At 41.6% G+C, this 12666-nt stretch overlaps 2 protein-coding genes across 6 annotated transcripts in view; one reads left to right on the forward strand and one right to left on the reverse strand.

The window, feature by feature from the left end:
• Positions 1–1379: 1379 nt before the first annotated feature.
• Positions 1380–6760, reverse strand: LOC144512941 (FUN14 domain-containing protein 1). 4 transcript variants are annotated; one of them, XM_078243936.1, is made up of 5 exons: positions 6677–6760; positions 5068–5233; positions 3633–3708; positions 2767–2901; positions 1380–1954 (listed from the first exon to the last, which is right to left on the reverse strand). In XM_078243936.1, exons 1-5 carry the CDS (start codon positions 6702–6704, stop codon positions 1877–1879), a joined length of 483 nt encoding a protein of 160 aa, XP_078100062.1. In that variant the 5' UTR covers positions 6705–6760; the 3' UTR covers positions 1380–1876. The 4 variants fall into 4 exon arrangements, with proteins under 4 accessions (XP_078100062.1, XP_078100063.1, XP_078100064.1 ...); XM_078243937.1 differs by lacking the exon at positions 6677–6760 and adding an exon at positions 5749–6298; XM_078243938.1 differs by lacking the exon at positions 6677–6760 and adding an exon at positions 5749–6298 and having other exon boundaries at positions 2773–2901; positions 5068–5236.
• LOC144512940 (lysine-specific demethylase 6A-like) overlaps positions 6703–12666 on the forward strand; it is a 33447-nt gene continuing 27483 nt past the window's right edge. For both annotated transcript variants that reach the window (XM_078243933.1, XM_078243934.1), the window contains exons 1-2: positions 6703–6881; positions 7019–7082. In XM_078243933.1, the coding sequence (XP_078100059.1) occupies positions 6703–6881; positions 7019–7082 (243 nt within the window). The remainder of the gene's footprint in view (positions 6882–7018; positions 7083–12666) is intronic.

Here is a 12666-nt window from a genome sequence, read left to right on the forward strand (position 1 = left end):
TCCTTAAAGATTGGATTTTTCCTCTTTTTTAATTAAGGCATTAAGATCAATTTGCAAAAGATTATTTTTTCAACTTTAGCATGGGTGTCCTAATGTTTTCACATGACTGTATATTTTTTTTCACACAAATGTCTATTTTTATTTCCATTTTGATCTGGCTTGCTTGGGTTTTCATTCATCTGGGCTGAATTAATGATTCATTCATATTTCATCATTCAGTCAAGTGAAAAGTTAAGATATTCAGTTTACAATATTTTTGTTTACTATTCTCGGGTAGTTTAATTTTGTCACTCAACATTAATTCATTTTGCCCTTTTACACCATCAGATTTGACTTAAGCTTATCAAATTCAGTTGCTGTTGAAATGACCAGATGTTGCAATTCCCCCACCCCACCCGCATAAGGATATAAATACATAACTTGACATAGTAATCTGCTTTAAGCAGTTATCCCACCCTGCCCAAAAAAACACTTGTATTCAAAACAAAATCAGGCAACTTTATTTTAAAAGACACCCAACCAAATTCATATACAGCTCAGATAACAAAATGACATTAAATAGATACAATGCAGGGTAATAAGCATAGAAAATAAATGCCAGTTGGAGACATAACAAGCTCCCTCCCAAAAAAAAAACATTACTGTATATTGCACTGGTAGAAAAAGGCAAAAAACAAAATAAGCAACTTGTGATCAACTTAAGTGGACTCCTATGTGTGGATGTCCTACCTAGATAACGTGAATGTGCACGACTCGGCAGCGTCTCTGTTGTGTTATTGCTACACTGACACTACTAAATGTACAATGACAATAGCGAGAGCGTAGGAGTCACAATAGCTGCTCCATTATGCTCTTTAATGACAGGACTGGTTTCACTTTTGCTGTCTAGCTCGTGACGGTGTAATTAGGGTACAGAAGATGCTCATCCCGTCATTAAAGGGCATTGTGGGGCTGAGGATTACGGAAATAAAGGATGTCTATTTAATAATCTTTTTTTGTAGGGGTGTAAAGTAAGAGAACATTCGCAGATTAACATTTAGTTGTGATTTCTGCTCATGATATGTGTTGTATATAAATTCAGAGTGGGAAAATAACTTTTTTTTTAAACCCAGAGCCAGTGTGACAAACTTAAAAAACTAAAAATTGTGTTTGCTTACATGCTTAAATTGCACATAAACTTCACAGCTACTTTAAAAATGTACTAGACTGGGGGATGGTGTTAACTTCCCACTCTGCTTCCTTCCATGTTTATATAACATTTACCCTTGTGTGTGTGTGTGTGTGTGTGTGTGTGTGTGTGTGTGTGTATATATATATGTATGTGTATATATATATATATATATATATATATATATATATATATATATATATATATATATATATATATATATATATATATATATATATACACACACACACACAGGTGCCCACGCATGCCAATATATAACAATCTGAGATCAGTGTCCACCAGGCAAATTCATGAGGGGATGGACAATCTAGACTCCGATCAGCTTAAAAAGCAACAAGGAATCGGTGCTAGTTGTGGCAGCTTGACATGTTCAGCACTCTGGCAAAGATCCAGTATGGGTCCCACGGAACAAAGTCTTCACAGTATAATCCACTCCAATTCCCTACTCAACCAACACTCACGAATGTGCACAAAATCCTCCCAAAAGGAAATAATTAGATGGGCTTGTGTAAACAGGGGGAGTAGAACACAGTTAATACAACTGTCACAACAGATCATGCTTTCATGTTCAACACAGCTCCCCCAACGTTCAGTTCGTTTAAAAGGTAAATCAATGCATATATGGGGCTGAGAGGAGAGTGACCTATGTAGTGATGTGATTCACAGTAAGTTGAGGCTGCAGCGGCTTTAGGAGGCCAAACCCAGAAAGAAGCCACCGACGAACCCGCTGGACAAGACGATGTTCCTTTTTATAAAGTCTGTGGCCTGCGCAGGAGGTAAGAGACGGAGAATGAGTTGATAAGAGCTTAAAAGCCGCATTCCTGTATTAACCAGTGAACAGGTGTTAACTGTTAGAAATAAAATAGAGAGTATGCATAGTCTGGATTAGAAAATGTAAAACTAATCTTGTGCATGTTAAAAACAATTTTATATATACCCGAGAATGGATCATCACAAAAACTCCATACTGGTATCAACATTTTTAACTACCATTTCTCTTAAGCTGGTTTCACACCACCGCACGGCAACGACCAGCCTGCAAGAGCATTTCCCAAGCGTTTTTTTTTTTTTAAAGTGGTTCCTGCCGCACGTCGGTTACCGCCAGAAGTTCAGCATGGTGAGCTCCGGAGGGCACAGCAGAATCTGTGCACGTTTGCGTGGGTGGCAATACCCCCAACCCCCATGGTCAGAACTGCTTTCCCCCTGTCGCCTTCCCCTTATTGAGATGACTGGAGGTGGTGAGTTACCGTGTGCTGGTGTGAAAAAGACCCTTTAAGCCTGTGTGTGTCACAGCTAGTGGGTGTAGTATGGCTACCGGGCCACTAGAGGGCACTGCTGGTTCGTAGATTAAGAAATAACCCTTCCCACCAAAACCAGACACATGCATATAGTTCTAATTAACTACATGTCAGAAGTACGCTGGGTGTGAGGCTTGGTGCTTTATTTCTAGTATAGAAAAAAAAAAAAAAAAGTATACAATACAACTCGGAAACGGCTGATTCAGTTTTAGCAACAGTCAATTAAGATTTGACAAGAAAAAAAGCGTGAAACAAAAGAGCAAGCTTGGTTGCAGGTACCTTTACCTCCTCAATGAATGTGTTTATTTCAGGGGCTGCTTTGTTTGCTTTCTTCTTCAGGTGCTTCTTTGCTTTGTTCACATCCTTCTCCACCTTCTTCCAATCCACCTGCACGTAGCCACTATGATTGGCGATCTGTGTGTGGGGGAGGCATATTATTGAGAACTTATACTGCGTAGATCATTTGGAAATATTTAATGATGCTTTATTTTATGCTGCATTTATTTTGGTCCCAGCTCTCCACTAAACAAGAGTTTTCCTGTGCTGTATTGCATCACCGTCTGGTTTATGGTGCGTTTTATTGAATCCCTTTATGCGATACAAAAAACACATTCAAATTTCATTCAAAGACACAGGTGATCCTGTCCCTGACATCTAACTTTAGAAAAGGTTATGGCCTAGCTCTGCAGGTCAAATCATTTTTGGGATTTAAAAAGGATGATGTATGATGCATCAGCCAGACCATATAAATAAGCATTCAGGCAACATTTAGCCCGGGAAGATGTTTTCCTTACCTTTACCCACGGGCCACATCTAAACAACACTTTTATGTCTTCAGCCTGTGAATCAAGTCAGCCTCCGGTCTAATTTACTTGTAAAAAGGTTACAAGAATGTGTTTAAGAGACAAAATAATACACTGATAGCGTTGCGACACCAAATAGGCATCCAGATGGCCTGCGCCCATCTAGAGCCAGCTAACACACAATGCTAATCTTTCTGCTGTAGAGAGGAGACGTGCTGAGCGTCCTGCTGTACAGCTGGCATCTTCAGTTGTCAAAATGGGAATTTTACAAAGGATGCACTTTTTGATGCAGTAATGATCTAATAACTAGGGCTACATAAACAGTGGGTATGGTACTCTTACCTGTAAAAGAAGAAACCCTCCTCCAACAGCAGTAGCAGCTATCTTCCCAACCCGCTGGAAGAGGTAACCAGCACACCTGGATGTGTTGAGAGGAAGGGAGTAGTGTCCGTTACACAGTTGCAGGTTTTCCCCTACCATTATAAGGCTTAGGTGCAGCATCAAAGCTGTTTTGAGGACTACCTAAGCTGAATGATTGTACAATCAATGTGAGCAAAACTAAACTAACTCAACACAAAACTAACTAAAAGGACTTTTCTCAGATCTAATGGGTGCAGTTGGTCCCAAGTGGACTTCTTTAGCAAGTTTTGTCTTTGAGCTTTTTGAGTGTTATTTATTTATTTATGATCTGCTCTAGCTTTTCCAACTTTTAGACACAGATATGGTTATATAATAATGATCCAAAGTAGGTCTGGGCGATATGGAGAAAATCAAATATCACAATATTTTTGACCAAATACCTCGATATCGATACCGCAACGATACTGTAGTGTTGACTATTGGTGCTTTCACAAAATATCTACACAATGAGATTTTTGATAAATAATCATCAGTAATGTGGATATAATGACTACGTGGGTAAAGGCAAATAATAGAACAGTTACAACAGTCTGGTAAGTTCAGAAAATGACATCACTTTACTGTAATGTAGCCTTTAAAACCAGGAAAAGACAACACATGCGACATCACGATATTACGATATCCAAACTCTAAGACGATATCTAGTCTCGTATCACGATATCGATATAACATCGATATATTGCCCAGCTCTAATCCAAAGTAATGTGAAATTTTTTTTTTTTTTTTGAAAAACGTAACATTTTCTTGAGGGAGGCCCCCTATTCCCCCCACCAAATACGTGCACATAAGTCTTCCACAAACCTAGTAAAACACTGACATGTGCACTCAGACATGTAGCATGCATCATGCAGCCTTGGCTGTAAGATCTTTTCAGACAATCCAAAATGACCCATAATAGTTCCTCAAGCATCATTAAATTAAAGGTGCTCTAAGCGATGTTGGGTGATGGCACTTGACATTCAAAGTATTTTCAAACAAAACTGAGGCTAGCTCGCCCCTCCCTCCTCCTCATCCCGTCCCCTCTCCCTCCCTTCAGTGCACTAACCCCCCCAACCCTCACCCCCAAATCCTTCTTGTCAGTTATTGGCTGGAACGCTGGAAGACTGTTATGTTTGGTGGTGCAGGTTGGCAGTTTGTTTTTGTTGGCGTTTGTGGAGCCTGGGCTGTCTACAGAGAAATGTATAGTCATGGATAGTGAGGAGATGTTTACTGTATGTGACAAAACATGTTGTAGCCTAAATAAACGCGTGACATCGCTTAGAGCACCTTTAAGTCAGTCAGGTGTAATGTTGGGACAGTATTTTAGTCTCTGTTGTTACAAATGTCACCCATGAGCAGATAGATACTCATGCCTTACCATCCAGTCACCCCTCCCATCGCGATCTGGGTGGCCACAGAATACTTCTCTGCAATCGGGCCGGAGTTGCTCCCAAACACCCTACTCCACCACTGGTGCCTCCGGGCATATTCTGTCAGGTCCACAACCTCATAAACCTCCTCTTCACTCTCTGGGTCGTCCTGACCTGCTACGACAAAGTAACGTATGAAGTTAAAAATACAAATACTTTAGATGTAGTGCCACTAGCCGTTCATAATAAAGGGGTTCAATATGCACACTAAATGGCACTTAACCTCACTCACTTAACCTCTTGTTTCCATCCCAAACATTGATGAGCACTTACATTACGGTGGTGTTTAAAATGACAGCGCACTGTCTGGCTGTTCAAACTCCAAAACGTAAAAGCGACCCTTCAGATCTATTACGCTTACTCTAAGGGCGGTTCAGCTACCACAAGCTGTGAATGCTGCTTGTTTATTCCATGTAAATGACTTGGGAAGCTAATATTAGCTGGCTAGCGTCCAATGGCTACCAATACAATACCGTGCACACAAACTATTATCGGTTTCCTTTTTTGGATTCTTTTAAGCATCGAAGTCAAGACCGCATCCCAATTTCATTATCGTTGGCGGAAAACGTTCTAAATTCTATATTCGTTAGGGTAATAGCGCCGTATTTCTAACAAACAAAATCACCCACCTTCTCTGTGATCCACCGTCGCCATTTTGGAGAGAGTGGTTATGTCACCAGGATGTTGACATTACTAAACCACGCCCACACTATGACGCTCTGCCACGTCAATTAAAATGCTTTGATCTCGCTTGATTAGGCTCAGTAATTTAGCAGCGTTATTACTAAAATGCTACAACTTTTTCTTCGGATGAGGAAAATTTCAAAGAATTATTATGGGACTGGAAAAGTGCAAACAGAGGATACATGGTGTATAAGGCTCAGAACGAATGATGCATTGCAGTCATCGTTTAAGCGGTCTATAAAGGAAAACGGTCAACTGACACCCAAGTGTCAATCTAGTTTTATATACAGTATATGGTGTCAATACTTATTACTGAATACGACATGATAATTTATCATGTGGAAATTATTGCATTTATCAGGAAAAGTATAATATTTTACTTTAATTCACATGGGTGACAGGCACATTCATAGAATAAATACTTCTGAGTATGCTTCCAGAATAATCGTGGTATAAAAGATGAGTGGTTTGCAGGGAGAAAATGAGTATTTAAGATTAAAGAATGATATACCAGGGAAGTCATATGGTGGGGATGCGAACGCTCCTATTGGCTAAAGAGGGAGGAGAGGGCGTGGCTAAAGCGGCGCGTGGGTTCGCTTGGGTGACACAATTATAACAACTTTATCTTCGCGGCCGAAACGCATTTTATTGTGAAATACTCACATCTTAGATACTGTACTCAGTTATTCGCATTCAAATAGCGGTGGAATATCACTTTGTGATGAAAAATGTGACGTTTGAGGAGCTACCCGGAGAGCGCGTCTGTCCCCCCGAAAGGATTTACTATATCGAATCGCATCTTTTCATCCTGGGAAAAAGTTTTTGATCATTTTGTTTTCTCCAGTTTTTCTTCTTTGATTCGGCGGAGCAAACCGTTTGTCCCCGCGTCGCGATTTTCCATGCAATCGTGCGGTGTGTCGCTCGCCGCTGCTGCCTGCGCTGCTGCTCGGAGTCTCGGCTCGGCTTCTTGTAGTGGTGATGAGGGAAAGAAAATGGCGGCGGGAAAAGCGAGTGAAACAGAGGAGGACTTTCCGACACTGACAGCCCAGGAGAGGGATAGTTTGGCCGGGATCGACAGGTCGGAATAGTAACCCCTTGCACTTACACTAACGCACACTTTGAAAATTAATTGTTTTCTTTCCTTGCATGTCGAAAATGTTTCGGAGCCGCTCTGCAAGTGATTCTGAGCCGCCTATGTTGTCTTCTTGCTTGCAGCTCACTGTTTGGATTTCAGAAGCTTCATGAAGATGGCGCCAGAACGAAGGCCTTGTTGATGAAGGTAGTGAATCTAACTGGATGTATTTTACAATAAAGCAGCACCCTGATACCCGGGATTCACTCCAACCACTCAACTACCATGCATAGTGAATTTGCTCTCAAAGTAACAAGCCAGTCTGAATGCAAGTGGCCCACTCGCTTGGGAGACCAAGGCCAGCTAGCCGCAGCCCCTCTTTTAGCCAGTCAGCTAGCCTGCTAGGTAGCTACTCTCATCCGATGAACAGCGACCCTGCACCTGCGTCTACGCGGTGTCGCTAGCCAAGATAAATGTTAGCCAAGTAGCTATTGCTCTCTTGATGTATCTATCTTGTTAACGGTAACATATGTCAATGTTTGCTAGGCAGCCGCCCTTCCCTGTTAGCTAAATAGCTAACGTTATTCCTTACAGCGTATCCTTGTGTACGCAATTGAACCACCAGCAACACAACGTCGTCACGGTTTTGTGTAGCACATTGATTACTGGAAACCTTGCACTTAAATGAGAAAAGTTTTCTGTCGTTCGGAGATTGTTTTATTGCAAACATTATACTCTCACGTCCAACACACAAGTATCTTTATCTGGCTACAACTGTTATAACGTTTGGGAAAGTTACGTTGTCGCCTTCTTCAGGGTGCACCAAATACAGCTCACCCGTTTACGGTATTTGGTAAGGCTAGCTAGTGCCCGTAGCATTTGCATTGATCTAGTGTCTTGGCCACATTCTGTTAGGTTGTTTTTGTGACATTGCATTGCTCCACGTAATGCACTTAGGTGCTTAATATGGTCGTTTTCGTTTGTAGTCGGTGTGAACGAATTGACAAACGTTACGAGTAACGTTAATGGCTGGCTGCCTGTCCAAGATGGCGGGACGTGGCGGAGTGACACCGATGGCTATATAACCCATTTGATATGAATATATTGCTCCGAATCGTGTGTGTGTTGCTCAAGTGTGTCTTGAGTTTCCTTTCGGGTCTTTGCTCTTTGTTAAATTGTGTCTCTTTTGCCGACCTAGGTGGTGTCGGGGTCCTTTGTTTACAGTTTTTATTGCCCCTGTTTGGCTCTGCATGTGCTCTCGGACTAGAAAGCTACATGTTAAACAGGCTCAGTCTACCTGTACACAACACACTGCTGGGCTAACGAAGAACAAAGCCCTCTCTTGTGATTTTTAAAAAAAAAATATTTTTATCTTGAACAGTGGATGATGTAGAGAAGATGATGCAGTTGACAGCTCATGGTTTGAGGGACCATCCGCAAATCTGCTCGCTAGGTGGTGTGGAATACCTAGGAAGTGGGACTACTCCTCTGGCATTAGCTGCACAGAAGTAGCCGAAAGCACTGGTGTACCATAGTATGCTGCAGAAAACAGTGTGCGTTACAATCAGTGTATTAGGTATGAATTTGAACCGTACAGTGCATATGGTTAAAGCAGAACAAGCTCATTAACATGCTACCTTTCTCCCTAATATAATTTTAAACAGATTACTAACTGATGCAATGGATTAACACACACACACACACAATATGTAGATTTGTTTCAGTCTTTAAGTGTTTCATATGCCTTTTTTTTGGTAATCCTGCCATTAAAAACTGCTTACCTGCCCTGTTGAAACACCCCACCCTGTCATAAAAAGGGTCTCTTTTGTCATGAACCCTGTGGAATTGGTTTGGTGTCAGTGGTGCATGTTATGGGTCATACTTGGTTTATTTTGTGCCTTATGCAATGCATTTGTTGCTGGTGACAATGGTGCTTATGGTGGCAGTAACATTTGACACTCTCATAAGACATATCCTGCTCCATACTTAGTGTCTGTTGCCAGACCTTCCTGTTACAGTCCTACTCTTGTACACCCTGGTATCAATTCACACAGGTCCTATGGGCACTTGCCCAGTCCAGTTAAATAACTCAGGTGTCTTTATGTGTAGGATATTGCAGCCAGATAGCAACACCAGTCAGATATGTCAGGTAGTTAACACGGCTGAATGATTTGTTATCGGGGCAGACACTGATTTTACTAAACAAAGTATCTGCGAAATGTGACCGATCTACACTAAATACTGTACTTGGGCGGTGTTAAAACATTGTAACGGTGCAATTTTGCAAACCTCTACGCAGTCATGTCGACAAAAGGAACCGTTTGGAACTAATGTCTTTTAACAGTTCCAGGTTAACGTCCACAGACAGATTTTATATTGAAAAGAATAGAGAGGGCTGGTATTGAATATGCCAATACCCAGAGTTTGGGTATTGAGAGATGAATATGTTGGATCCATTGTGAGCAACAGACACTTCTGAAAATAGCATAGCTATAATTCAGATACTAGACCATGAAATCATATAGAGCACATTATGGAAATTGCTGTTTGTTAGGTCTATAGTGTAGGGCTGCTATATTAGTCATATTTGCTTTTTTATTTTTCCCCAAAGGCAAATAAACCATTAGCTGTTGGGGTCTCAGAAACAGAAAGTGCACTATAAGTTTGACTTTGCTTCAATAAAGGCTTTCTGCATGTGTTAAGATTCCATACCTGCCTTAGACACATTGACTCATTGAATAGTTGTCTTCTGCACCCCCCTGAGAAATGGCTTATGAAAACAAAATGGCAAATTAACCAGAATTTGGCCCAACAAATAATTAACCTCAACTACGTCTAACTCCAATGTCAGATATTCTGTATTTGAGTCTGCTGAGAATTAGTTGCATAAAATCTCTAATTTTGTCACATTTTATAACTATTAAGAGCTTTCTGCTCATAGCTTATTCGTTTTGATTGACTCCCCTGTCTGGCACTTTGGCCACAGCGTTGCACGCACTGTTGCTCTAGATCCAACTGCAGATAACTGGGTTTAACATTTCTAGTAACTAGATGGCAATGACGTAAACTTAGAATAACTAGACAGGAGAACATTTTGAACGTAAGTGTGCTCCTATTTTTATTTTCTACATGTGAGAATATCTGTATTGGTGATCATTTTTAGTTTTTCACCTCATCCTTTTTTGCGTTAAACTGTGGCACTTTTTGCAGCTGTGGCTGACTTCTGCTCAACAGTTAAGAGAGGTCATTTACAGAGGACAGAATTTCCCATGGGGATTATTCAAGTAAAAAGCAACTTACCATTTGCACAAGTTGACTTTGGTGCTCTGTAAATTGAACAGCAAGCCCGTTCTTGGACTTGGGTCGTGCTGCAGATGAAGCATGAAACAGAATCATTGTGTTGCGTTGAGGTTATGAACTAGGTTGAAATCAGTTAGGGAACACACAATGCATGGACTTACCTGGCCTTTCTTGCAAAGCTACCATGAAATAAAAGGACAGTGTGTAAAGGTGGACAATATAGATATCCTGTATCATGGATATCATATCTGTATTGCATATCTATAGTTAGAGGCTAAAGGCCTTTTTATGCTTCTGTGTAGAATCGGCGGCGTGCCCCCGCAGACCCCTCTGCGTCTACGCCGGACACTATGCAGTAGCCTGACGTGTACCTCTTGAAAAATGTAACTATACGTCGCTCGGCCGTGGCTTGGTAGCGTTGCTCCGACTCATTTCCTGGTTCTCCTTCTCCATAAACAACATGAAATCAAGGAGAGGGTTAACTTTTCCTGCTACAGATTTCCCACCGTGGTCAGAAAACAGAGGGGAGACACTTTTGAGTCTCTCACTATGACTCTAGAGTCGCTACTCGCTCCGAAGCTAATTGCCGTCACTCTCACACTTCTCCCTCGCTCCACACACACACACGCGCCGGCCTGACGCGCACACCAACGCTCAAGTATAAACATCAGGCTACTTACGTAGGCTACGGCGAAAGCTCTGCGTGGAGCCTCTGCAGAACTAAAACAGCCTTAATCCAGGGAAGTAAATGCGTGACAAAATGTATAGTAAATGTGTGGCAGAAAAATGTATGAAGATCCAATATTGATATAAACAGTTGTCGAGACTACTTGTAGATCCTGCTCATCGGTTGGCAACACTGTCTACAATGGCCTCATATACTCACAGATATGAATGGGATACTGTATGGTAGAAACCGTATGGCGAAATATCTGAGTTTATTTTAATCACCCAGTCATGCAGGGTGGAATGGCACCCCATAGTCCACAATGGTTCTTAAATAATGCTGCCTAGCTAGCCTGTTCCTTTGTGTTTGCTCTAGTTCTCAACTCGTATTAGGAAGTCTAATAGCTAATGTAAACAGTGTTTACATTATTGGTTTTAGTCTGTGTCTAAAAGGATGTGCATATTTTCCAAGTCAACCTAGATATTCTCTTAGATCTTGCCTTGATACCTCAGAAGAACTATGTGACACTTCAGAGACTATGTACATATCCACTGCACCCATGCTACTGTCGTGCACCTCCTCAAAAAATGTAACGACACATAGAGCCGCAAAAACTGATTGGCAAGTTTCCAATGCCGGTGCAGATTGATGATAGTGAAGGAAAGCGAGGAAAGGCTCAGTAATCTGCTGCTTGTCATTAACTCCTATCTAGCAAAACCCATCTGTACTGCAAACCTTGTGCTCACCACAGTCGCTGCTGTCTTGCACACTCAGTGAAAAAAGGTAAACACAGCTTTTGCTCGTGGTAATGGTAGCAGACTCCTACTCAATGAGACGCTTCCAACTTTCAGGGCAGTTTTATTACACATTGCAATTATTTAAAAAAGGCATAGTTACCATGTCAAAAGGTTGACATTGCTCAGCCTTAATATAATGCATTCATCTGTCTGCTTTCTAACTCTCATATATGACATCTCCCATATATTGTATGTTTGCCACAAGAATGACACAATGTTGAAGCGTTAACCCCAAATCCTCTGTAATGAGGTAGAGGACTGTTGTCTGACAGTTGTTTTGTGTTGTGAATAGGGGTGGTACGGTTCACAAAATCCACGGTTCGGTTCGTATCACGGTTTTAGGGTCACGGTTTTCGGTTCTGTACGGTTCTTGTTATTTTTTTCTCTCAACACTCCAGAAATATACTTCAGCATATGATATATAGCTAAAATTAGTATGTTGAATGCATGTTGCACAATACACGCATACAGTGGCTGTTCTATCTATTGTTTTATTTCCGCTGTCATCATAGGTAACATGAAATCCAAAATGTTCCCACCCACCAGACTATATACGACGCTGGCGCATCCTCCAACTCCGGGCAGCCTTCCTCATCTCTCCCACTTAACATTTCTGCATGTGACGTGACCTGCAGCACTCCACACTCCACCTGAGGAGCGGTCGGCTCGGCGCCTCTCAAAATCTGACCAAAATCTTTTAAACTGACCTGTCGATTTAAAGACAGATTCAGCAACTGTATGGCCCTATTTCTTCTTCTTCGTATTCAGAACGAGACCCCCATTAGTCTGTTTTTTGAAATTCGGGAGCAGCAACAACCACGTGGCGCGTTCGTCCAATCAGCTGCCATGTGTTGCGTTCATGTTGCTCATCCCCTTCGTCGTTTCCAGTAAGTGTTTTAACATGGGTGTCGAAAGTGGGCACTACGGCAGTAAGTGGTTAGTGCACATTAACAGTGTACTGACGAACCGTGCGACGCACACACGCTCCGAACCGAGACATGCGAACCGAGCGGTTCGGATGTTTTTT

Source organism: Sander vitreus, chromosome 24 (genome assembly GCF_031162955.1).
Source record: "Sander vitreus isolate 19-12246 chromosome 24, sanVit1, whole genome shotgun sequence".
In the NCBI taxonomy this organism is placed as follows: Eukaryota; Metazoa; Chordata; class Actinopteri; order Perciformes; family Percidae; genus Sander; species Sander vitreus.